Below are 26,279 nucleotides of genomic sequence, written 5' to 3' on the forward strand. Positions count from 1 at the left end.
AGTCCGTATTTATATCGGTTCAGTCCGTATTTATATCCTTAGTTGTTTTTTAACGTAACTTAAGCTAGTCGTCAGTCAATAACGTTATTTAAGCGCTTATTTAAGCAGCTTCATACGTCGTATTACATTGACTGCTGTCAGACTGAGTTGTCGAAAGAGATAATGGAAGAATAACAGAGATTCGATGTGACTCTCTCCACGGTCGTTCCCCTCGTGAGAAGTGAGAAGCGAAAAGCGAGAAACGAGAGACGAAACCGAGGCACTCACTTTCCAAAATACAGCTTCGATTGTCAATATTCTTGTTTGGTATTTAAAGACAACAATATGCTGATGTTTTTTACTAGGAAATGTGCTGCTATTTTCAGAACAAACAGCATTGTTCGAAGGTATTGTTTAAACGTTGATCGATTAAGAATTCTTTTCTTTGGGACAGACACGTTTTCTTTGCCTAGTCTAAAACTTATTCACAAAAACGTGTAAGTTAACTTTAGGTACATCTGATAGAGCATTGATTCCACAGCTTTATCGTTGCAGGAAAACAGAGGGTAAAGTTCAGGCCCTCGAAGTGGTAACGTCCTTTAAAGCAGCCAAAAACCCGGTAAAGCATTATTGTCTAGCAGAAGGAATACTGTCACATGATTGGAATGTTTTTTCAGCAAGTACAAATACGTCGTTCAACCTCGGCGTAGTGGTCTCATTCGGCCACCTTATCCCTGAAACAATAATTAACACATTTAGCCGGTAATACACACTCTCCATTCTGGTATCACGAGGAACTCAGCAATTGCAACGTGTATGATATCAGTCGAATCTTATATCCCGCAGAGGAATGATTAATGTGCATGCTAGTCTACTGCCGCAATTTCGAGGTGCAGCGCCCATCGTACACGCAATTGCTAGCGGTGCTGAGCGGACGGGGATTAGCATAATGCGAATCAAACCAAAACGCTTTGATGTGGGTGAAATCCTTTTACAATCAAGTGTGCACATTACTCCTGATATGGTGATGCCTCAGCTGCACGACCAACTGGCGGAAAAAGGCGCTGTATGTTTAATGCAATGCATTGGAAATCTGGACCATCACTACAGATACTCAATCCCTCAAGATGATCTTGAAGCAACATACGGTACGTTTTATTTACTTTTTAAATCACCAATATTATCGCACTTTGTAATAGCAATCGTTTCCTATATAGCACCGAAAATCGGTCAAAATTTCGCAGAGATTCACTGGAAGGGCCAGACTGCTCTACAAATTTATAATTTGTATCGTTCACTTTACAGTTTAAAACCATTAACTACGATGTTTGAAAGTGAAATAGTGAAATTATTTAAAATTAGATATGATCATAATCAAGCAAAATTTACCAGCGGCCGGGCACATGAGGGTGCTGGGTGTATAGTATACTTTAAAAGCACTAAAAAACTAATGGTAAGATGCCACGGTGGTTGTTTCATAGAAATAGTGCACTTATCTATTGGAAATAAAAAAGTGTGCACTGGGCAGGACTTTTATAATGGATATTTAAGTAAAGTGGATACTTCCAGAAGGTTCTTTGGAAAGTAACGTGTGATATCGTGTTCAGTAATAAAAGATGAAAAATTATCATTGATTGTCAAAATTTATTGAAAATTTCGGAATATTTCAAGCCGTTGCTCGTACGATTCGACAACCGAGAAACTTAATTAAAAAAGAACGACAAGGGCATGGCTAGTAGTTGACTTTACTGGTGCGACAAAAATGTTATTGTTCTTTGATCCTCGCCTATGAGAATTCAGACACACATGGATGATGTTTCATGAAAAAATCTAAAATTTCAGCTGGCATTAGTTAGCATTACGAAAAAAGCTACAAATGAGGGAGCAAAAACAACTGTTATTAATTTCATCCGTAAGTAGTTTGCTAGTAGCCCTCGTTCTATAGGTGAAGGCTAAGAGCTTCCATCTTGGGTGATCCGAAGTCAGCTCAAATTTGGATCGATTCGAGGGATTTCATTATTGAAGCTCTGGTGCCATGAGCCTCGTGGTCGGCCAAAGCTGCAATGTACTAGAGGATTCTAACGAAATTTCGAAAACTAGATACTGCCTCCGTACTGATGCTACGTCTGGTTGCACGCTGGCTCTTGGAACTTACTTGTCTGGCTACATCCGCCAAACGATCTTGGTCGAGCATCCAGCATCCGCCGAGATCTCCAAATCTAAATATTTTTCCAAAAAATACAGTCTAAACCTATTAACCATCCTTTCAAGAAGTTGTGGAACCAGTGTACCTCATTTTGTATATTCGAAACATATGCTACCTCTCTGTACGACGTGGACGTGTTTAGGAGTAGCGACCGAAGATCCTTTGGTGTCGTTCAAGAGGCGTCAGGTTCTGCCCCATCAATGCTTCATGCAATTTAGTTATAATAATTTACTGCTCATTAGGTTTATATGCAACGCATTTAAATTGAATAGTTTGGCCACAGTGTTGCATACTAAGTATTGGAACTATTAAAGAACAATAAGTGTGAACATACAAATACAAAATGTATATACCCCAAAAATCTTATATGATCACTAACAACTATATTTCGCATTATTTGGCAAGGCATAAAAATTACCAGAGATGTATAGTCAGCTGTTGGTACCTGATGCCTAATTATAAAATACATATAACTATATTAAGTAGTTGTTTGCACGTTGCAAGTTAATAAAGCGCCTAATTGTAAAAAATGGACCATGCATCCAGAATACTAGCGAATTGAAGTGCTACTTAAATTAAATTTTAAAATTGTTGAACCGGGACACTTCTTCTTCTTCTTATTACAACCGCGTTACAACCGCTGGGCGATCTTAGTCTGCATCAGAGACATTTTTTTTGTTAATATCTCTGGCGCTAACCGTAACAGTTCGTTTTTACGGGCGGGGGGGTTGTTAGCCCCGCGCCAACCCCCCTTGTCACGCCGGTATCGGGAATCGAAACCATGGCCGGTTGAATGACAACCGATCCCGGGATTCAAACCCAGGCCAGCTGCGGTGACAGCGACGAGCGTTACCGACTGCTCTATCAGCGGGGGATAAACCGGGACACTATTTTCAATTAAAATCATCTGATCTGATCATAGGAATAATTTAAAGCACTATCGCCTTATAAAAGAAATGGGATTATACCAAATGTAAGACATAGTACAAGATAGTGCCGTATGTGTACTTTATGAAAAAAAAACACATTTAGCTGTTTTCATTAATTCTATCTGAAAAGTAAAAAAAATAATTAAATGCACTATGCATGCGGAAATGAAAATGAAAACATTTAAGTATATGGGCATGGTTAAGAAAATGGCACTGGTGGTGTTTGGACTAAGGCGACCTTTCAATCAGTCTTTATCATGAACGCCGATTCATGAACGGTTTACGTTCAGCTCCAGAATGTGAATCGTGCACACTATCAAATGTGCTTTTTGGAAGTTGACGTCGCTCTAAGTTACCGCTAAGCGTGGGATCTTCTCCTGTGTGACGTTTGCGTCGGAAAAATCCTAAACGTGACAGTACGTAAGTGACGGCGGCAAGCAAAATAAGCCCTCCTATGACGGCTAAGGCAATGAACCACCAGGGTATATTTGTAGCAATAACTGGAGGACCCATTTCCGGAAATGCTTCAGTGCGCACCATGAGTGTTTCAGGAACATCGATATCATCAAGTCCTTCGACGGTGTAATGCGCACTCGAACCGATTCGAACAACGTCCACCCGTGGATAGTCTCCAACAAGTGTGGTATTCCACAGACGAGCTGTTATCGATACCAGGGCTTGAGCTTTTGGACCCAGGTCATATATGTCACAAACGATGCGAACACATTTGGCAGTTTGGCTAAGACAGTCCATTTGGATAGCTCCATCTGCTGCGGAGGGCCGCAATACCATTGCACGGTCTCGTCGAACACGCGACGCGCGCGGGGAATAATTGGATTTCGTTGACGAACTACGTAGGCCGAGTGGATTAACTGGAGATCCTTCTCCTGTTATTTCGGGCTTTCTTAGCACATTACAAAAACTCCGATCTTGCCCTGCATCTCGTGCGCTTGATATTTCCAGCGTTGGTAAAGCATCCAGATACAAAAGCCATTTGCCTTGTGGTTTGTTATTTGCTACCTGCAACGGCCAGTCGATCATTAGTTTAACTGCCGGGGCGCGCCATGGACCATCGTTAAACATCTAGAAATGCACATGTTAATTATGAGTATAGGTACATTTGAATTGAGCAAAACAAGAAAGAATAAATGTCGGAAGATATTCACCTGGAACACATGCTTAACGGGCTTTCCAATTTCGTCTAGCGACTGTATAGCACTTTCGCCTACTATGTGAACACCCCCACCACCGTAAAAAACTTGTTCAGGTTGTGCTACGCCTGTAATGCCAAGTTTGGCCGTTCGCACAATTCTTAGGTTGATATACTTCGGCTTCAGATCTCCATCACGGGATGTTGTATTCATGAAAATCACTAACGATATAGTTTGTGTTGGTCCATTAGCGCCTCGACCATATCCTGTTTCTTCTAATGATCGAGCATCAAAGCGCAATGCGAGCAGTTTTTCACCATTTCGTTTGAGCGGATTTCCAATACTGCAGTCCACCATCGATATGTTATGAGCTCCACATATAGATGAACCCTAAAATAATAATAGATATGCTATAGACATATTTTCCCAGAGTTCGGTTTCCGTTGCCAAACGAATTTTGCCATAACCCCTCTCACCTTGGCACCAGCATAAGTAAGTGACGAATCGTGTTGGACATAGAGATGTGTTTCATATGCCGAATCAGCTCTGTTGAGCACCTTAAGCGTTAATGTGAGAGTACGATCCCGTCCTAATACTAGGAAGTAAGTATCACTACCATTACTCGTTAGTCCAACTAACTGAATGTCCTGAATAAACAAAGCAGAGCGACAAATGCCATCCGCCCCGCAATCCTTTTGGAATGGCACGGTAAAGATACGCTCCGCCGCTGTACGGTTTAAGATAGGTTCCAAACGAGGAAGACGATTTTTCATGGGATTCGATGCACTCGCATCGCGCTGTTCCTCGTCTAAAGTATAATTAATCCGAAATTGTATTGGATTCTGTATGTCTCTGGTGCCTTCTTTTAAGTAAGCTGTTACGGCGTGGCAGAACGTTTTATCGGTCTCATTTGCACTGGCACTCGTTGCCAGACGAAACCGTTTGTTCAATACGTTAGTACGCGTAACTGAAGTTCCTGTGGAATCGTTTTGCGACATGCCGAAATAGACCCGAGAAAACTTTCGATCGTTAAGAAACGTTTCGGCTTTAATCGTAAACCGCAAGAACAGGAATGATTCATTTAACGCGTCGCCGTCGTTGGAGGCAAGAAACGCATCGTCGACAGAACTACAGGCCCGGAAAGTGAAGCTAATGTTTGGACATGTGAGGAAGACAATTTGTTGAAAATATAGCAATTATATAAAACTGATACCGACGCTACTATCATACCATGTGACGTTCGTTGCACGATCTGCAAAGCAGCCGTTTTTGGTTGGATCAATTGGTTCATATACGCCATTTTCATCCTTCAGCTCTTCGTAAGTTCGAATGTTAATGATGGGTCGAGCTAACAGCGCAGTCACACGATCGCTCCCATAGGATCCCACGATTAAATCAGGATACGAGTTACCGTCCAGGTCATGGGTTCCTGCCAGAGAACTGCCGAAAGTACGCCAATCGCTAGGCTTGGCGAACGAATCAGGTGGGTCGATGGTTTGGGCCGGTTCAGCGGACAGACCGTTAATCGTTCCGAAGTAAATATAGACGCGACCCCTACCCGTCGCTTCATATGGGGCACCGATGGCTACATCGTTTAAACCATCGCGGTTTAAATCACCGCAGTTAGCAATCGCGGTTCCAAATCGGGATTCTAAACGACCAGTTAAACGTTGATCGTATGTTTGATCAAAACTATTGCCTCGATTCAAGTAAACATACACAGCACCTCCGTCAGTACGGTTGAAATAATTTGGTGCTCCAACAAACAGATCCGGTAATCTACGTATGATTTTAAAAACAATAAAAAATTAAAAAGATTAAAATTATACTGTATGTATAATTATACTGTATTGTATTTGTTATGATGATCACTAACCCATCTCCATTTACATCAGTGGCGGCAATAGCGCTACCAAATCCAGACCCAAACTGTTCGCCTATCAACGAAACGATATGGTCGAAGGGATTCTTACGGTTGCGATTTGAAAATATAACTACTTCGCCATTTCCTTGAGCTGCTCTTGGGGCACCTCCTGCGTATGTCATATGCTCTCCAAAAAATCGGCCGCCTGTTACTGACATTCCTGAAAAAATCAATTTAGTTTCACAGTCGTCGAGTGGTGAAACGATTCACAAATTAATAAAAGAAATGAAAAATGGCAATGAATGAAAAAAATCTTACCTAAATAACTATAGTTAGGTACAGGCGAATGAACATTATCGTGTGGAGCGTAGTATTGGAATTTGTCCCTTGATAAAAAATCCCCTTCAATGGCAACATTAAACAACGTTCCTTTCCACGTCATTGCTCCAGGAGTGCCAATCAGGGCGGTGCCATCTGCTAGAACAGCCCCAGATGTTCCTGACTGACAGAATGCATATTGTTGATGCTCACGTTCAATGGAACGTCCACGGCATACTTCAACAGCAAAGCTAAACGAAAAGTCTTCGTTTAACACATAGCAAACACCTTGCCCTAGGTACAGACCGGGAGAATCACTGTCTGCTGCCTTTGATGCATAAGAAAACGGCTGGGGTTTGCTGATTTTTATGTAACGATGAGCACATACAAAAATCTGAAATTCAATGTAAGTGTATAATTAAATATTTTGCTACCTGAACAAACATTTTAAACTCATTCAGTATTTTGTTTAATTTTAATCATGTATCTAACAAATAATTAAAGAATGAACTATAGTAAGAATTCTTTTCTTAATACTACCACCCACCTACCTCCCAAATTAGATTTAGCTGGACGGTTATCTAGGCCTGTTATAATGTTATGCCCGGTCTACACGCTACGATAACGATAACGATATCGGCGTAAATGACGTCTCTGGAGACGTTATTAATGTCACTGACGCAGATCTACAAATCTGAACAAACGAGCATCAATTTGTGAACAAATTTCAAACAAGTGCCAGTTTGTCGGTTGGACATGTTGGAAACAGCCATGGAAGCAACACTGTGTTGGTTTGCCTTAGCATTGAGCTTTTCAGTTAAAAAGCGAAAAAAGAACGTGCGAAGAGGTTACAGTGTCGAGGAAATGGCTTTTAAATGGCATCGTATGCCTCCGCCTTTTTATTGCGATCACTATATTTTTTATTTTTTAGTTGTCAAAGACATGGCAGACTTTCGTAAATTTTTATAAATTCAGTTAAACACTTTCGCGAACGTTGACGAAGCGTCCAAAATATAAAAAAGAGGCCAAAACAAAACATCAACAAGTCAATCGACAAACTGGCACTTGTTTGAAATTTGTTCACAAATTGATGCTCGTTTGTTCAGATTTGTAGATCTGCGTCAGTGACTCCAGACGTCATTTACGCCGATATCGTTATCGTTATCGTAGCGTGTGGACCGGGCATTAGACGGTTATTATAAAGGCAGTTATAAGAAAAAATAAAATTTAAAATTAAGCACCTCATTAACTAAGGCAAATTTGTCCGACTAAGCTAACAATTATTATTCCGTTTATACTAAGACATACCTTGTTTTCTTTACCCCCCGTTTCCACAGTAACTCCGAGCCACTGGTTGGTTTTGATTTCATCTAGTCCTGGAGGTTCCAGACGTTGCTCCGGCAAGAAACCGTCATTGTTATTATCATCGTCTATATCATCTGCTGCGATTTTTATTAAAAATATTTAGTAAGAACAATTTGTTTTGGATATGAATATGTTAGTAATGCTCACAATTCACAATAAAAATGTTATTCGGTATTCAAGCACATGAACATGAATCTAAAGCAGAAATAATTATCCAACAAAAGGTACTACAATCGAACGCCGCTATAAACGACGAATTTTCCGTTTTGAAAATTAAGTATATCACGTTAAGAAATCTCCAAAATAGTGTTTTTAATCTTCTAGTTTTATGTACCATCTTAACTAAATATACATATTCATATTTTAATATTCATATTCGATTCACAATATTTACTATTTAAGGCGGACGTCTCTCATCATGCACAATTAAATGCCTTTTTGCTTAAAAAGTCTGCGCGAAGATTTCAACGAAACTATTGAAATAACTTATGTTTGTACCGTAAATAAACAAAATAGGGATGCACGAATAACTTTAGTTTCATTTAATGGAAGCGGATTACAATTGCATTCTCAGTAACGTAACCATGCATAAGGAGACATTCATTATTTTAAAAGATGATATCATTCAAACAACACACATGAAAACTTACACTGTCTTTTGGACTCGTATATTGGAAACTGTTCATACCTCCCGGAAGAAGCTTTTGCAGCAAAGGATTAAAAAATTAACCAAAGTTTATACAACCCTCGTGAGACAAGAGGATACAACACTATATATTGCGTGTTTATGATATCTATGAAATGCACATAATTTATATTTAGCCATAATATAAAAATAAAAGCCTTCCAACCCGCGTCCGAGAGTAAGATACTCAGATTGATTTTTGGCATCGTATGTGTGAAGGGACCATGGAGGAGCAACAACGAACTGTACGCACTGTAAGATGACGTTAGTGTCGTGCAGCAAATACGTCCCGCCAAGCCGTCCGGTGCGCTGGTCATGTCCAGAAAATAGCGGAGACAAACAAGCCCGTAAAGTCTTCGGTTGTCGAGCAGAACAGAGGGAAAAAAGTAGGCCGCATTTGAGATGGTGTGGCTGTATGGATAGCAATGGAATAACAGTCTGTTCAAAGAGTTGGCGGACGAAGGCGCTCGGCTGTGAGCAGTAGAGGAAGTCTCTGTTAGAAGCCAGAACCGCTCGGTGATTGTAATTGGCGGATAAAAAGGAGACGAATATGCCCACCATTAAGATACCCAATATGGACCATATTGGGACCATTAAGAAGCTCTCTAGTTTCATACATTAAGATAAGTTTTTATTGTTCTTCACATTTTTACCATATTGTCATGGATTTCAACATAAAACAAAAAAAAACACCAAACAAGAAACAATAAATAAAACACATCACCACTTACGTCTGATTTGTTACTATAGTTGGCAATGTAGCGTAGAATGAAGTTTAAGCCAAAAGAACGATAGATTATATCGACAAAACTGTACGAAAATTGTTCAATAAACAAAATCATTACTATTTTGTGCATAGCTACTCAATCTAAGAATGTTATTGGTAGTTTGCTTTTGAAGGGTGTCAGTTTGATTTAGACAGCGTCAAGACTGTAAACAATTTTTTAACATTTTGGTTTTTTCCTTTTCATGTTTCATTATAAATTGGTCATTGATTTAAAAAAAACAGGGTGAACCTATACATAAATAAAATATTTCATGAAAAATACTGCAAAGCTTTTGAAACGATAGCGATAAATATGACATCATACGTATCACATATCAGTGAAACACAGAACTCCTCTCGAGTTCTTTTCTTTTGGCTACCGTTTATTTGGTAAAGTAATTGGTAACTGACCGCTGTAATTGGTAATAACTCCTTATTCGTATTTACGAAAAATGTTAAGAATTTAAATGACAAGTCGTCTATTCCCCCTCAAATGACCGTTCGAGTTCTCGATTCGAGTTTCATAATAGGGGGGTATGACGCAGTATTTCATTTCATGTTTCTTTATACCATATAATGTACGGGTAGTATCGAGAATAAGTAGCACATGCAGCAGTTATATGGTTTTCCAGCATTTGTAAAACCACGAAAATGCTGAAATATAAATTAGGTTTGAACATTTCTAATGTACTTATGGTTAAACATGTGTTTCGTAATTTGTAAGTATGCAAAATACCAACTCCTCTATCTGCTATGTTGTTGAATCAGTGAGATGAATCATTGAATGTAAATTTATAAATCTTTAGTTAGCAGCGAAAAATTAAATTCTTAAAAAGAATACATTTGTCTGGAAATTGCATTTGCCTTGAAAATAATCACTTATTCAGTTTGAAAAATTAAATTATACGTATTAATGCTAATAACACGATATAATCTGTATTTGATACCGTGATCCAAGTTATATCGAATGTATTAAAAATTCAAATAATACCGTATCCTATTTCCAAAACCAGATGAAGTTTCTTTACTGCAGAATGTGTAGACATATACACGTACACAGGCCACTTAAGAATCATAGAGACACAACTTTAATCCAGCTGTGCAACGATATTTTAATCAATTACGTCATATTATCGGCCGCATAAGAAAAAAATTATTACTTACTTCTGTAGCCATCTGTAACAACTTGTACGCAATCGTTATGTGCTACTGAGATTGGACATCGAAACAGAGCGCCAGAGCGGTTTGATGCTGGTTGCATATTTTGACCTAGAGGAGCTCCTACGAGGATCCTACAAACGCAAAAGAAACATTTTAAATTAAGAGAATATCTGATAGTTCTAATGTCTTACCATTTTGTAATGTTTCCAGTACCACGTTGACTATGCCCAGCAACCGAATATCCAAAGTATGAACCCGGTAGGCCGTGTTTATCTAAGGTCTGACGCGTTTCCAGATTAAACATCGAAACACTACCCACTATCGCTATGACCACGCCAAGCATGAGCATATTGTAACGTTTGGTTAAACAAGCAAACCAAATATCATCGATAAAAGACACGTTTATCATACTAATAGAAATAAAATTTAAATAAAAACAAATTAACGCATGAAGGCATTTAACCAAAAAAAAAAGAGATAATGAACAGACACCGTCCCGTCATTTTTCAGGTTCCTCCCAAAACATACCAAATGCAGCTACACACATACCAGCAACCCAGCTACAAAGCAACGTATGATAGTATGTATGTGTGCGATTATAATACTCAAAAGCTGGAGCCACACGAAGCGTAAGAACTAGCGTAACATTATTTTGAAATGCCACATCGTTTATGCCTCGCGTGGCAGAGAAAATATAAAAACGAAATGTCAAACGTGTTTACGTTCGTGTTTTTTGTCCGAGAAAATAGAAATAGAAGAGAAATTAATTGATTTCTGAATATTTTTTTCTGTTTTTTCGATTTTGTTGCTATACCAGCACAATGTCTTTGGCATTACAAATTAATTTGACGCTAGTTTTCACGCCTCATGTAGTCCCCCAGTAAAGCTATTATTATAAAGGACAGACGAAGCGTAACCCAATGTTTTCGGTATTACAGATTAAAGCCAAACTGTTTGCGCTTCTGTCAAAACGTATAAGTTTTGGCCGAGGCGTAAACAGTTTGGCATTACAAATTAATTTTATGGTGGTTTTTACGCTTCATGTGGTCCCTCCCAGATAAAGCTTAATTCGATTGAGCGGTGTAAGTGAATATTTTTTAGTTTTAATCTTAAATTTTGACATAGCTTTTATTTTAACAGTAACGAGCGGCACCGAATATCGAGCAGCTTTAGTTCATTTTTAGAAAAATAACTCCATCACTTAGTATATTGTGCACGCTCTGAATTTGATTAATCAAATGTCTCTCTCTATTCTCTGTTCTGTTCTCTATATTCAGTCGCGTCAAAGGGTCCTTACAGTATTTCAGATATATTTGACAGATAATGACATTAAAACGTTCACTCTTCATTCATTGCTCACTTCCTTCAACCAATCCGATCGCATAGATTTTCTGACTAACTCCTTCAACCAATCAGCTAGGCTCTTATTTTAGCACACAATAGAGGCGTTCACATGTAGTGTAAGTGTGTAAAAGAAGGTAAAGCCGCATGACAAGAAGGCTTGTCGAACATCTACATTTGAGATTCTCTATTTTTGTCGAATCGTGAGTGAACGCACCTTTGGTGCCGGGAAGTTTCACATACTAAGCTTTGATTGCCTCAACGTGGTCGCTTATTGCAAATGCGTTTGTGGTCTGGTTGACGGCGATACTTGCTCACACATAATCCGCGTGCTTATTTCAACTAAAACACGCTTGCTTTTGCGTGGTTTGCTCAGTTCAGCTATCCAGCGAATGCAAACAAGCTTTTCGCAGCACATTTAGCAGAGGACGCGCATTTGAAACTAGTTAAGGTCCGACAGAGTAAAAGGTGAGTTATTCAGAGTCAAAAAAATTATTTAAATATACACTGTTTAATAACGGACTAAGTATAAACATGTCTTGGTTGTCTTATAGCAGTTCGTGCTGTTAGCCACATTGAACTTATTATCTTGAGTCAATATGAGCGAAAGTACTTCGACAGCAACAACATCAGCCACCACAATTTCTTCGGCAAACTCATCCAACGCGGATGACAATGCACGCAAGGTGCAGCAATATAAAGACAATTTGATCAATCGCGCAGAAACTCTGATTGTTAAGGAATTTCCTGAGCGTATTGTCCGATTGAATTCTTTATTGGAGACACCGCAGTTTTCTCAGAGAAGTTTTTGCGATGTTTACCAGGTAAGTTGAAAATTAATGATAACTTTATTACTAATCGAATCATTCTGTACCAATAGTCACTTTAGAAACCGTTTTAACGGAAGTGGTATATGTTTGAGTTAAGAGTGTTCATGAGATTTGGGTTTTCTTTCTTGTTTCTTTATCTTTTGTTTTTCAATTAAAATGTGCCCCGGTTCTAGGGTATTTCGACCCGATGCAATTTCGGCGTTCATGGCACTTTAGTTCGGTCAACTTTCGGCAGCGGAAATTTCAAGTTTCAAGATGTTCTAATTATGCAGAATTGTTACATCTGCGTAAAATGTCGCTAAAATTCACTAGTTTTGCGTAGAATTTCTTTTATTTACATGTTTTGATGTGCCATCATTTCGCTTTGTTCCTCGTTCCACATCCTCTAACACGATTCTCGCCACTGTTGCGTTGTTGGCTGTTTTTATCAGTAGCTCTCCATTAGCTTGCTTGGGGTATGTTGGACGTACAGCCGGAAGCAGTCCCTACTTTTACTGTTGGTTTATAACAGTAACAGTACGCTACGGGCAAATTTTCTTGGACTGATTTGGTCTGATTATTTTGTAAGAGTCGGAAACAAGAAGTAATGCATTGGTAAATATGGAAGTGATTTCAACCCATCAGAACGCTCAACATTTGGATAGTAACGTGAACTGGAAAAGAAATTCAACCAATATGGACGCAGAGTTTCTGATTCAACCAATCCGATAACAACGTTTTCCTTATTGTACAACAAGAGTCCACGGTACCGGTTCCGAGATTCCTATCGATTCCTATAGAAGTTATTGAAATACAATTGATGCTAATCATGTTTTTAAAACATTTTCATTGATATACATGTCATATTTTATATTCATCATCGTATCATACATCATGTAATGAGTTTCGATCGTCCCTTTTTCAGGAGTTGAATATTCCAGTTCCGGAGCCAATCGTAGTAGAAGATGGTGTTGGAACTGATGACGTTGAAAAAAAAGTCAAGCGCCAGCGTTTGGAATCTTGGCCGCTCTCAGGAGGAAGTGACGGCACTAAAGTTCATGCTTTACCATCTGGTCGCGTCGATTGTAACCAACCCATCAGTGAACTTATTCTCATCGTTAAACCAGTTATTCGAGCTCTGGTGGAGGATTCGAATTTGCTGAAAATGTGGATTTCGTTTATGATTCCCAAAATCGAAGATGGTAATAATTTTGGGGTATCAATTCAAGAAGATACATTGGCAGAGATCCAATCAGTAGAGACCGAAGCAGCTGCTTTCTTTGATCAAATTTCGCGATACTTTGTATCTCGCGCCAAAGTCGTTTCGAAAGTTGCTAAATATCCGCACATTGAAGATTACAGGCGAGCGGTGGCTGAACTGGATGAAAAAGAATTTCTCAGTCTTTGGCTGGTATTGAGTGAAGTACGAAACCGTTACTGTTCACTGCATGATATCGTCATTAAAAATATGGAAAAACTTAAAAAGCCACGTTCGTCTAACGCAGACAGTCTGTACTAGATTTGGTCTACAATTAAGCAGAAAAAGTGAAACGCAGAAGAATTTAACAGTGAAGTAAAAACTTGCATTATCAGACCAATTTATCAGTTTACATTTATAGAAATCGTGATGGACCGCATGATTAGAAATAATCCGGAGAAATGTGCATTGATACCCGTGGGTGACTTTTTAATTGTATTGATTTGTATTCGTACGGAAGGATAATACTTGTACGTCATTTCAATATTGATAGAACGTATCATTTATTTCAAACATATTTTTCTTCAAAAACATAAGTAGTATATAGTTCAAACGCATCGTGTCTTCTGAGTGAATCTTTGTTTTGGTTGTATAAATGTAAAAATTCACAATTGCAGGGCAGTGAGCGAATAACGACTTAAAGCATAAAAAATGCTATCACATCATGGTCTGTCAGCATGTTCTGTTTTGTTGTTCGATCCCGGAATTTTAGTTGATTCGTACACTAGCGGAATAAACCTGGTATAATGTTTTCTCCCGCTGCCGACCGAGCTTTCGACGGGCATCGTAATCGGTTTAAATGTGGGTAACGCTATTCTTATGTCGTCAATTTCGTCGACGCTCGCGTTTTTCTCGGTGTCTGACTCCATGTTGGTATATTCGGTAGACACCGATCCGACTTCCGTTTCAGTCGATAACGTTACATTCTCATTGAATAGGGCGTCCCACGTGCGCCGCGCATATCTTTCAGCACGTTCAAAAAAAGACACTAAACGTGACGGAAAAAGCTGCACGGTTTGCGCCGTTGGCAATGTCATGGAATTTTTTTCAGTGTCCACAAATGGTTTATCCAAAGGAATGATATCTGTGTCCACGGTATCAGAAAACGAACGTTTCTCGTTAGTGTGTGTATGGCGAGGTATACTAATTGCTACCGGGGTCCAGGAAAGATATTCATTATCAGGTTTGACGACATCATCTAAAGTATTTGGGCCTCCTTTAACTTCCTCAAAACATTCCTCTGCATCGCTATGCAGAGTATCACGCAGTATGGGGGCCAGCTCGACCCGTACTGGAACATCCGCCTGAAGCGTCAAAATTCCACATGATCCGTAGACCTTCTGATTGTCCGCCGTTAATAGAATGGGTCCTATCCGCCATAGTTGTTTTCCCACACTAGACCTCTGCCACCATCCTCCGCGGTACGGACGATACGTTATAGTCAAAGCACGCGGCCGACGTCCTAGTGCCGGATGGGGAACCAAGATAGTCGTCAACCATTGACCAGCATGGAATTCTCTATCTTCACGAGTTTCATCCAAATGGAATGTTTCGTTGAATGTTAATACTGGAACTGCACTGCCATCGTCGACACCATTTCCACTGTCACCTCCTTCCAGCGTGAGTTCAAAACGACCCACCGTACGCAGAGGTAGCTCATCGGGAGCGTTACGCAGCCGCAGTCGAAATTGATTAGCACAGTACGGCTCCTCGTCCCTTGTGCGCAGGTATAGCTGACCATGGCCACCAACATCGCGGTTTGTTGCATAATAGCCCATATGACCGCAGGCAGAATTAACATTTTTGCTGCCGCTGCCACAATCGAAGCATTCACCTGCGGCGAACTGGTCATAACTTTCACAGGGAAATGCGGGGAAATGACATCTTGGAGCGACGGAATCGATAAAAAATTTATATGCTCGACGGTGGTTGCACAACGAACGGCCTTCAACGGTGGTAGGTGGCGCTGCAACAAATGATAAAATGTTTTTATTAATAAATTCATTAAATCTCATTTAGCCGAATATTTAATAGCGTACCCCAGATAATATCGGTGACGGCGCCGACAAACAAATTAGTGCATCCATGTTGAACGCGGCCTCCATTAGGATAATAATCGACGGTGCCCATAGGCTGCCATGACCCAAGGCCACCCAGAATGAGATTTTCACCGTTCGAATGAATGACGTCCACAAACTGAGCATCTCCGGCATCGAGGCGCACCTCGGGCGGTTGTGCTTCAAATAGAGGCCCAGCCGGGTCCAATCCAGTTATGCGCCAGATGCTATCGACGGCGCTTGTCGTTTCGGCAAGGTTGGAAAACTCGAACCCGGCAAAACCTGCTACGTGTGATCCCAGACTGAAGCCGATCAAATGCACCCGTGCAGGTTGGAGGCGATTGTGCGTACGAAGAAGGCGCAACAACAGTGCCAATTGTCTGCCGACAAGCCGCGTATTGGCAGCAGCGCGGACGTAGTTCGGTAGCTTTGCACCATTTTCCCAGTCAACGCATATCACTGTACAATTTTCCTGCGAAGATTGAAGTAGTTGCATCTACTTTAGCTTGCGTTTCGATAAATGCTACTCCATAAAATGAAAAACTTAAATAATCTAATTTATATGATTAATAGGTAACATAAAACACATGACAACCTATAACTAAGAGAAGGAAATAAATCAAAAATATTTTTACTAACCACAGCCATTAGAGCAGTACGCATCTCATAGATCCACACAAGGCCACAGTTAGATCCAAAGCCATGTACGATAACACGTACGGATCGGTTGGTCAAATCTCCAAATGTTTTCAGCAAAGCAGACGACTTATTATTATCTGCGGGCATAGTCCTAGTTTCGTTGGTTGCGTTATTCCATTGGCCTGTTCCAAAACCTGCGTCAACCAATTCTTCGTATGAAAACTCGATCAATGGCTTTTCACTCCTGCAATAAATCGAAAATGGAAAATGGAAATGAAAAACCCTGCCCTAGCTAAATATGATAGATATTCCCATACCGGTGCGTAGTGGTGTACACTAAAAATCGCGTATTTACTTCTGCTGGAGAAGAGGGTAGCATTTCTGGTAGGTGGTCCGTTTCGTGAAAGCATCCCAATACCCCGTAGCATACCACCGACGATTCCAGATAGTCTGGATCCTCTCCATTTGTTGTAGCATTATTTTTATCGGTGTAATGAGATTCTTCCGTTTCAGCAATCTTGCGATCGGCCCGTTTTTTCCGCCGGGAATGGTGATCGTTCTTGTTTGGGTGCTTCAAACTTTTGCGCCATTCGGCAATTGATTGCTGAGCTGCTAGTACCTGCTCGCGTTCCCTTGTCAACTCCACGACATCCAGATTGGTCATGCGCTGTGATAATGTTCTATATTTTGGCGGCAAAATTTGTGATACGGTCGTCACAGGTTTATGTGCATCTTTTCGAAACGTTTCGGGTTGGCTCTCCAAGTGACTAGATATCACCAGAGTGAATAGCAATGCCATGTGAAGGAGGATTTGTAGCAACATAGTTGGAGCATATAACTGTTGATTTCGTTTGATTGTAGCGGACTCCAATAATTTGAAAAATATAACAATCAGTTTACTGAAGCGCATGAAACGAGAAATAAGCTCATTTAGCAGGTACGGTTAACTGGTACTTTGTTGTTGTTGTTGTTGTTGTTGTTGTTGTTGTTCATAATTACCATTATAATGTGAAGTACAGTTAAACAATAGGTTTAAACAAGATTCTGAAGAAGCTGATTAGTTATACACTGATAATATCGTCATTAGTCCCACTCAAGCGTCTATTAAGATTTTACATTTGCTCAGTTTGGCAGTGTGATTAACCAACTTGTTTTGAGAGCTTTGGCCACTCTTGCTATATTTGCTACACTTCATGGATGATGATGCACTTTTCAATAAAATGTCTTTTTAGCATATTTTAAGTAAACCTGCCGTAAACTGGGAAACCGGATTCTGGATGTAGTTCGCTATATTGTAGGTCAACATAACTGTTTGTGTTTTTCCAAGACCCTTACTAAATACACTTTGGTTCGCATTTCACTTCACTTAAGGTGACTGTTTTGTTTTCAAACTGCCAAGTTTCTTTGAACGCGATGAAAGCATGCACAAACTTGCTAAATATTAATAGTACTTCTAAATAATCCAGGCATTGCATCTAAAGCTAAATGTTCGCTCCTAAAGTATTTCAACATAAAAAAATGTCCATTAGATATACCATATATAATTTAAAATCTTGTGTAGATTGCGGGAAACAACTACTTTATTTTTGTGTAAAGCAAAGCCTGGCCGTTCACTCAAAATAAAAACAAAAAACGTGTGACAATACAAATCACTGAGCTAAAAAAACTGCTAGCATGTACGAGCTTTCACTTAACACAACAGTAGCACTGAAGTGCCATACCCAAACTAAAATACTTGGACGGGGGAAACACAAAGGTATTTTTCATTCACTCCCACTCCTGTTTAACCTAGGCTAAGGCATTTTTGGCTATGTCTGGACTACATAAAATCCATTTGGTGCGAGCGAGACCACGATGTGCTTGTCAAAGCTTGTCAAGGAAAGTTGCATAAAAGCACAACCAGGCTACGTATGTACTTTTCCTGGACAACGATGATTTGAGCAGAACCAAGAACTTTCGAATAAGCATTAGTGGATCATTACTTGGAATACAAATATGTAGTGGTTTATAAGTGTACTAATTTGTCATGTTATTGTGTAAACATACTATTCCAGGAAAGTTATGCTGGATAAAGTACATCCATTGCGAACCGTCAATGTAAATTACATTGAAAAGCTTTCGCAACGTATTGATAGTTTAAACTTAACAGAAAAAGCACTGACCATAATAGGCTAGCTTATGTGATTATTTAATTGATGCCTGTAAAATATCAACGTGCAAGTTTCTACAGTGACAGACAGAAGAGCTGTATGGCGCATCGCAAGAGTATTAAGCCTGATATTCAACTTGCTGGAAAATAAAGCGCTACTTTGTGTTATCCAAGAACATATTCTAAGGGCACAAGAGGCGACATATAGTATTGCTAAACCGTCCCAGGGGCGAGAAGCATAAATGCATAGTTTACACGTGGACAAATTGTTTTAAAAATGTTTGTACTCCTATGATAAACTTTGCACACGCCCATTTCGAGAAATATGACATACTTTCAATCTTCCGTACAACAAACACAAATTATGACTTTCCCTTCGCTGTAACAACATCTCTTTATAGCCAGTTTTCGATATTTCACATCTTTGCCTATCGGATCGCAGTACGTGTATCTATTCTCAGTTTTGTTTTCGATTGTTTTTTTACAATTTGAATTGCACAATGTTTGGTTGAGCTATTTTCAAATGAAACTCAAAGAAATGCAATTTTTTATACAACATTGAAACGTAGAAATATGCACAACGAAATAAAAACACGAAACGTGTTCATCACGACAAATTATCATATTTTCCTGTTTTGGACTAATTGTTTCAATGCAATGCATTCCGTCCAAAACGAACCAGTTGTGCACTTTATCCCTTATGTAAAATATGATTCAAACAAGAAACACATGCACATTTGAACCAATAATAGCAATTTATGATTTAGAATAACGAATGGAATTTGTTACAAGCCTGTCATAGATGAACACTGGATTAATTTTCAGAAATGAACAAGAAAATAAAATAATGATACTTGATATTATGAGTATTTCATTAGCACACTATCTTTTTGCTTAGAAGTGAGCATTGATTTAAATTTTAATTCAATGTATTTCACAGCATTTTCCAACTCGTACGTCGAGCTCGAAAAATTGAAGATTGACAGATAAACGGTCTATCTGGGGCGCCAGACGAAGCGTTTTAACAGAAGCGCAAGCAGTTTGGCATTTATCTGAAATGACAAAAACGATTAGTTGCGCTTCGTGTAGCCAGGCAGATATGGTAGCAGTAAAAGTTGTTCTCTGATCGGTCGAAAGCATTTTTATGTTGTAGAATAGACTGATGGTGATGAAAGCGATGATAGCCTAATCAGAAAGGAGTATTCAAACTTTCAGAGCGAAGTCAGTTTCGTTATACAGCGTTATGCATTACTGTGGGCCACACAGAGCGCAAATCGGAGTGTAAAAACGTCAAACCGTTTACGCTTCGAGTGGCACGTTTAAAATATAAAACGGAAATGTCAAACGTATTTAGATTCGTGTTTTTGGTTCGAGAAAATAGATCTCGAAGAGGTAAGTTGATTTCTGAATACTGTTTCCTGTTTTTTTTTTTAGATTTTGTTGCTGTACCAGCAAATAAGAACTTACATTATCCTCTGTTTGTAAGCAAAGCGTTTGCAAACGATGTTTACGTGTCCGATGACATAAGTATAAACGTTTTGACATAATGGGCGGTCCAAAATGGGCTCCGAGAAACGTCAGTTATTCAGACATCGGTCAGATATCGTAGCGTCTGGACCGCCATAAGGGCAAACAATTTTGCATTTATCTGAAATGTCAGATCGTATGTTTGCGCTCCGTGTGGCACCCGTTTCGTGGCCCGTGGCACCCGTCAGTTATGTTTTCTTGTACTAGAGCGAGGTTCGAATATACAATGAAAGTTACGCTACAGTTACAGCATAGTAGTAAGAGTAAAAAGAAAACTCTTGCCACTAAGAAAAACTTTTCGCAGATCTCTCTTGAGGAGTCGCTACGTCTAGTTTCGGTGTGTGTAATTGACAGCTTAATATTGCTGCATTTTTATCAATAGAGCTCCTGTGCTTCGGTTGGGTTTACGGTTTCTTCCGACAATATGTCCTCCCGGAGGGTAAAACCGGGTTTAAAAGTGAAGCTTGATGGAGCAGGCACAAGTAATAATGCGCCAGATAGTTCAGAAGGCTCCACCCCGAGAAATTTGGATAAAAGAGGAACACTGACCGTAGGCGAGCGATCATTCGTAGTGGAAGCGGATCACCTTCGAAAGCTAGCTGATCTAGGTCGAGGAGCATATGGCATTGTCGAGAAAATGTTGCATCAACCATCCGGCACGGTAATGGCTGTTAAACGTATCACAGTAACGAGTGGCCTAGGGGTAGCTGGTGGAGCCGGCAGCGTTCAGTCTCAGGAACAGAAAAGATTACTGATGGATTTGGACGTATCTATGAGGGCCAGTGACTGCCGACACACTGTACAGTTCTATGGAGCATTGTTCCGTGAAGGCGACGTTTGGATTTGCATGGAAGTTATGGATACTAGTGTGGATAAGTTTTATCCTATAGTGTATAAACGACCAGGACGGACTATCCCGGAACGCATTCTGGGACGTATTGCGCTCGCAATAGTCCGCGCGTTGCACTATTTACACACTGAACTTCGTGTAATCCATCGCGATGTGAAGCCATCAAATGTACTCATGAATCGCTACGGTCAAGTAAAAATGTGTGACTTTGGAATATCTGGTAAGTGCTCATCATTTGTTTTGCTATAGCTGAGTGTATGGTTAACATATTTACATAATTTTCAACACACAGGGTACCTCGTTGACTCGGTAGCGAAAACAATTGACGCGGGGTGCAAACCTTATATGGCTCCGGAGAGAATCGACCCAGCAAGCTGTAGCCGAACCGCAGGATATGATATTAAATCCGATGTTTGGTCGTTAGGTATAACAATGGTGGAGATCGCCACTGGACGTTTTCCGTATTCCGCTTGGCGAACGCCGTTCGAGCAGCTTAAACAAGTCGTTACAGATGAACCCCCCAGATTGCCGAAAGTTGCTGCTGCGGGAAGCGAAGAGTTTACTTCAGATTTTCATGCCTTTATCGATAACTGTTTGAAGAAACATTATCAACAACGTGCCAATTATGAACAGCTTCTTGCAATGGAATTTATGAAGCGCTACGACGATGATGCAAAATCTGAAACAAGTGATATGGCCCAGTACATTTGCACGATACTGGATGAACGTGATGCAATTGCTGAGGAAAGCGTGAGCCTTCCGGAGTAATGTAATTTTACAATCTGAAGATACCAATAAAAATAGGAAGCGGCCTTTTAATAAGCAGCCTTTGAATGTTTTGAAAAATAAGTATGACAAATGAAGAAATGAAGTCGAAGTCGATTGGGATCGTTGATTTCATGAGCATAAAGAAGTTAGCTGTTTACCGTCGTACGATTCCGCTTGCCGAAATCATTGGACAGGAAAATCTTGGAGCAGTGTTTCATTGTCAATGCAGCTTCTCATAAAGATTTCATAGCAGCAGTTTCTAAAACAGATTGCTTCAGCTGATTGCTAATTTAATTGATATGCATTCAAGAAGAATTGTTCAAACGTTGTGCTTAAAAAATATTATCCGAAAGACGAAAAATGCAGACGAACCTTCGATTAAACTTGTAATGATTTCATTGCCGGCCGCTAACTGCTTAGCGGGCAGCGGACAAACCTGATTTCAAGATTCTTAATGCATAAACGTATACCCCACAAACAATGTGTGTTCAGCGTGTGTGGCAGCGATGCACATTGGTATTGGTAAAAGAGAAAGGGGCTCTGTTGACTAATCCGCCTATTTGCCTCACTTTCATTCGTAGTTTCACTGCTGACGACCGCGGACGCTTTGTGCCAAGTCGTTATCATTTTAGAGTGTTACTGTTTGAAAGTGTTTTGCCCGCAGCTGCGATGGTGCTCCAGAATGTTGTTAATGTGTTTATATTGGGATGCGGGTTTATGCTTATCTTTACTTCTTTTCAAACTCTCGGAAACATTGAGGTAAGTCGCACTTATACAGGAAAACAATTTGCTTGGCCAAAGAAATTGGTGAACAAAGCACCTATAAAATACTTTGTTAAGATACCAACAGACAACGGACAACAAGCAAAAGTCCCACATCCAAGCAAACTTCCATTCGTGTACCCTGGGGTTTTAATTTCCATTTCCATTCAATTTATTTTTCGTTGTTTCGCCGATTTTTATTTTCCTCATGTTTCAAATATAATGTATTTGCGTAAAATTTACCAACAGATTAATACCTACTGCAATGTAAAATGGGCATGTTTTTACGCTTTTAAAAGAAAATGTTCATAAAAGAGAGTTTCATCTGATCAACTTTATTTTAAAGTACTTGAAATTGATTATTTGCCGGTTGTAAATATGGAATTTGATCGTTATTTAGTTGCACTTTGGTTGTGGAGTAACAAGTGATGCACAGAATGATCACTGATCAACATGTTGCGTCTTTATCCGACAATCATTAACTATGTTTTCTAAAAAAGCCGGCAAAAATTAGTCATTAATTTACGTGTAATTGGTTAAGGCAACACAAGCGAGCACGGCTTCCTATATCTGTTGGGTATTGGTTGTCGAATGTTGCTCGAATGTTCCTAATAAAATTAAAAACAAAACGTTTTACCTTGGAATTCATCTTGGAAATGGATTTTGGAAATTCAGTGCTTTTATTTTAATAAAACCCTCTAATTTCTTAGTTGCAAATAATTGAGCATATATAACTATACCCTGCAGCAAAGCATCTAAGGGCGCGATTGATAATAACGTTGGAAAATTCGGGCGTTCGATACATATTGCTTTGCATCGCAATGAATATAATTTTGTTATTTAATCGGTTTAGTCGAAACGAGTTGGCACATTGGGGCTTGTAAGACAAGATCCTACGCGAATACAACTTCATCGGCGCTCTCGTTCAAGGATAAATAAATACTGGGTTTTTTTGCATGTTAAATGGGTCATGGCAGGAAGGCTCATTTATATGCATGAGAATACGAAAGATGAGTTTGATATATTGACAATTCAAACAGCTGTTATAGGCCATACTGTAATTTCAATCATAGTGAAGAAGTTAAAACCGAAAAACCACAGTCCACAGTTGATCACTATTTCAGTTACAGTATCTACTTCAACTTGTTCCCGTTTTCTATCATATGGTCATAAAAGCTTAAATAAACAGAAAAACACGCTTTATCAATCAAAGGCCTAATTATCGTTATGTCTAAGCAATTTGTGATGTAGAAGTACATTCCGATTGCAATCTTCGTTTGTGTGGAATAATTTTGTTTCTTCTATCATTAATCCTTTTTCTATTTTAAACACTGTTTTAGCAAACGATAATAGATAGTATTAAGCAAGATGTACCTACATTTTCCGGCGATGGATACACAAGCCTAGCCATTATCTATGCTGCACTTTCTTTATCAAACTGGGTCACTCCGTCAACACTCTCAGCAATCGGACCACGATTAGCTATGGTCATCGGCGCTATCACTTACTGGTAAGAGTCAATATATTAGATTATATTAATAGTTGTAACATCGTACTTACTTCAACGTATGTGTTTATGCATTGGAGATTATAAAACTAGAACGGACATCACATTCGTGATCTGCATACATACATTATTCATGCCATTTTAGGCAGTTTATGGGCTATAAAAATTAAGATAAAATGAATCAATCAAACCGATTATTACAAATTCATGTACATTTTCATTTAAATACAGTTAATAATATGTATTATTTTTCAGTCTCTTCATAGCGTGTTTCTTCTTTCCTCATGTCGCGCTTCTTTACGCGTCAAGCGTTGTTCTTGGCGCCGGAGCAGCTCTCATATGGACCGGTCAAGGCATGTACCTATCACAATGCAGCAATAACGAAACAATATCTAGGAATTCGGGAGTTTTTTGGGCGCTGCTTCAAATGAGGTGTGTTATGCTTAATGTAATGCTCGTGTACTTACGATAAAAGAAAACCAGCATGTTTTTCGGAAATTTGCTGGTGTTTTTTACATTCCAGGGAAAAACGCACATTGACGAGGAAACACGTACTATCGTTTTTTCGGTGTTGATTGTTGTAGGCATCTTAGGAACGATTATGCTTGCGTGCCTCCGGCATCCTGCAACTGATCATAACGCTCCAATTGAGCTCACACAAGTCGTTCGGCCAAAAGAAGCTTTTATAAATGCGATAAGACTATTCAAGACGAAGAGAATGATGCTGCTCTGCATCACCTTCGTCTACACAGGTAAATTTTTAAATTTTCGAAAAATATGAATTTCGATAATTAACGTACAGTTCGCTTCTCACATGTTACACTTTATTTTATTCACAAACATATTCAGGTCTTTCCTTGTCATTCTTCAGTGGCGTCTATGGATCAAGCATTGGTTTCACAAATGCTATTGGAACATCGGCAAAACAGCTTGTTGGCTTAAATGGTGTATTTATTGGAATTGGCGAAGTCCTTGGCGGTGTTGCGTTTGGCTTGCTTGGTTCAAAGATAACGTCCCGGTACGGCCGAGATCCTGTGGTTATAGTCGGCGTAGTGATACATTTGGTATCTTACTTCCTGATATATATCAATCTTCCTAACGTCGCTCCATTTGGCAACACCGACGAAGTATCCTACATTAAACCACCGAATAGCATTGTTGCAATGTTATGTTCATTTCTGCTAGGATGTGGCGATGCCTGCTTTAATACACAATGCTATTCAATGCTGGGCGGTGTATTTAATAAGCAACCTGCGGAAGCTTTCTCGATTTTTAAATTTACACAGGTCAGTTGAATGAATGAATGAAAATCTAATGTGTATTCTAAACAAAATCGATAAAATAACATCTTCTTTCTTTGCAGTCGGTTGCTGCTGCTGCTAGTTTTATATATTCATTGCATTTTGGGCTGCATGTTCAACTTCTTATTTTGGTTATTGTGGGTATAGTTGGTACCGTATCGTTTTGTCTAGTGGAGTTTTCTGTAAAGAAGCATCAAGCAGAAATTGAAACAAATCGCGAAAAATAGCGCACAAATCTCGTCTATCCAAGCACTTGCTGGTAAAAAATTGTATTTGAATGCATGAAAATGTCTATTTACCCTTGTCATGCTGAGATTCCAAGTTTGTATAATGGTGAATTTGTTTTCCAAAACGTCCATTAGCATGAACAATACCTCCAAAATATACTGGACTATCTCCTAGAAAAGTGTATACAGTAAAGCAGTGTGTCAAAATGTGATTCAAACTATAATTGCATATTAATTACATGTTCTGTTTATGAATAAACTAAGTTTCTGATGTCTATGATATGTAACTGAGTATTTAATAGTTTACCATATGACAAATTAAAGTATTTATAAAAGCCATATTTGATGAACACATCTTTGGCAAACTTACCTACAGAAGTTGGAACCGCAGCACATTGTGAAACAGGTAACCCAAAGAAAACCGTTCTTAGCATTATTAAGGTCACGATTCCCATGTATGCTATGCCAGTCAAATCCTACAATAATAATGGTAGTAACATAACCGGTGTATTTATTTATAATTTATTATCATTAGAACGTGCCGAGCCGTATTAAGAATGTAACCGCCGTAACTCTTTTGAATTTATTTAAATCGCCAAGACTCCAAAGAAGCATAGTAGATTAAATCCGGTTGGCCTTGCGTGCCATGCCTATGTACAT

The 26,279-nt window shown here is 39.3% G+C and overlaps 6 protein-coding genes across 10 annotated transcripts; 4 read left to right on the forward strand and 2 right to left on the reverse strand.

The window, feature by feature from the left end:
* Window positions 1-320: 320 nt before the first annotated feature.
* Window positions 321-1,568, forward strand: LOC131213673 (methionyl-tRNA formyltransferase, mitochondrial). Its single transcript, XM_058207768.1, has 4 exons — window positions 321-476; window positions 535-741; window positions 826-1,127; window positions 1,197-1,568. Exons 1-4 carry the CDS (start codon window positions 325-327, stop codon window positions 1,565-1,567), a joined length of 1,032 nt encoding a protein of 343 aa, XP_058063751.1. The 5' UTR covers window positions 321-324; the 3' UTR covers window position 1,568.
* A 74-nt stretch (window positions 1,569-1,642) lies between these two features.
* Window positions 1,643-10,822, reverse strand: LOC131213362 (integrin alpha-PS1). Its single transcript, XM_058207390.1, has 9 exons — window positions 10,616-10,822; window positions 10,428-10,555; window positions 7,756-7,889; window positions 6,448-6,841; window positions 6,142-6,349; window positions 5,496-6,044; window positions 4,742-5,414; window positions 4,281-4,655; window positions 1,643-4,197 (listed from the first exon to the last, which is right to left on the reverse strand). The coding sequence occupies exons 1-9, from the start codon at window positions 10,771-10,773 to the stop codon at window positions 3,370-3,372; spliced, it is 3,447 nt and encodes a 1,148-aa protein (XP_058063373.1). The 5' UTR covers window positions 10,774-10,822; the 3' UTR covers window positions 1,643-3,369.
* Window positions 10,823-11,405: 583 nt separating this feature from the next.
* Window positions 11,406-15,179, forward strand: LOC131213834 (proteasome activator complex subunit 3). Of its 3 annotated transcripts, none has more exons than XM_058207996.1 (5): window positions 11,466-11,506; window positions 11,702-11,713; window positions 11,845-12,233; window positions 12,323-12,589; window positions 13,500-15,179. In XM_058207996.1, the coding sequence occupies exons 4-5, from the start codon at window positions 12,365-12,367 to the stop codon at window positions 14,091-14,093; spliced, it is 819 nt and encodes a 272-aa protein (XP_058063979.1). In that variant the 5' UTR covers window positions 11,466-11,506; window positions 11,702-11,713; window positions 11,845-12,233; window positions 12,323-12,364; the 3' UTR covers window positions 14,094-15,179. The 3 variants fall into 3 exon arrangements, with proteins under 3 accessions (XP_058063978.1, XP_058063979.1, XP_058063977.1); XM_058207994.1 differs by having other exon boundaries at window positions 11,467-11,506; window positions 12,320-12,589; window positions 13,500-15,178; XM_058207995.1 differs by lacking the exon at window positions 11,702-11,713 and having other exon boundaries at window positions 11,406-11,506; window positions 11,841-12,233; window positions 12,320-12,589; window positions 13,500-15,178.
* Window positions 14,323-17,192, reverse strand: LOC131213364 (pancreatic triacylglycerol lipase). Its single transcript, XM_058207392.1, has 4 exons — window positions 16,846-17,192; window positions 16,529-16,772; window positions 15,872-16,361; window positions 14,323-15,798 (listed from the first exon to the last, which is right to left on the reverse strand). Exons 1-4 carry the CDS (start codon window positions 17,190-17,192, stop codon window positions 14,495-14,497), a joined length of 2,385 nt encoding a protein of 794 aa, XP_058063375.1. The 3' UTR covers window positions 14,323-14,494.
* A 3,238-nt stretch (window positions 17,193-20,430) lies between these two features.
* Window positions 20,431-21,843, forward strand: LOC131213832 (dual specificity mitogen-activated protein kinase kinase 6). The gene is made up of 2 exons (XM_058207993.1): window positions 20,431-21,274; window positions 21,347-21,843. Exons 1-2 carry the CDS (start codon window positions 20,629-20,631, stop codon window positions 21,820-21,822), a joined length of 1,122 nt encoding a protein of 373 aa, XP_058063976.1. The 5' UTR covers window positions 20,431-20,628; the 3' UTR covers window positions 21,823-21,843.
* A 571-nt stretch (window positions 21,844-22,414) lies between these two features.
* On the forward strand, window positions 22,415-25,893 carry LOC131213831 (UNC93-like protein MFSD11). Of its 3 annotated transcripts, XM_058207990.1 has the most exons (6): window positions 22,415-22,581; window positions 23,925-24,094; window positions 24,347-24,523; window positions 24,575-24,843; window positions 24,941-25,377; window positions 25,455-25,893. In XM_058207990.1, the coding sequence occupies exons 1-6, from the start codon at window positions 22,492-22,494 to the stop codon at window positions 25,617-25,619; spliced, it is 1,308 nt and encodes a 435-aa protein (XP_058063973.1). In that variant the 5' UTR covers window positions 22,415-22,491; the 3' UTR covers window positions 25,620-25,893. The 3 variants fall into 3 exon arrangements, with proteins under 3 accessions (XP_058063973.1, XP_058063975.1, XP_058063974.1); XM_058207992.1 differs by lacking the exons at window positions 24,941-25,377; window positions 25,455-25,893 and having other exon boundaries at window positions 24,676-24,787; XM_058207991.1 differs by lacking the exons at window positions 24,941-25,377; window positions 25,455-25,893 and having other exon boundaries at window positions 24,615-24,733.
* Window positions 25,894-26,279: the final 386 nt, after the last annotated feature.

This window comes from Anopheles bellator, chromosome X (genome assembly GCF_943735745.2).
Source record: "Anopheles bellator chromosome X, idAnoBellAS_SP24_06.2, whole genome shotgun sequence".
NCBI classification, from domain to species: domain Eukaryota; kingdom Metazoa; phylum Arthropoda; class Insecta; order Diptera; family Culicidae; genus Anopheles; species Anopheles bellator.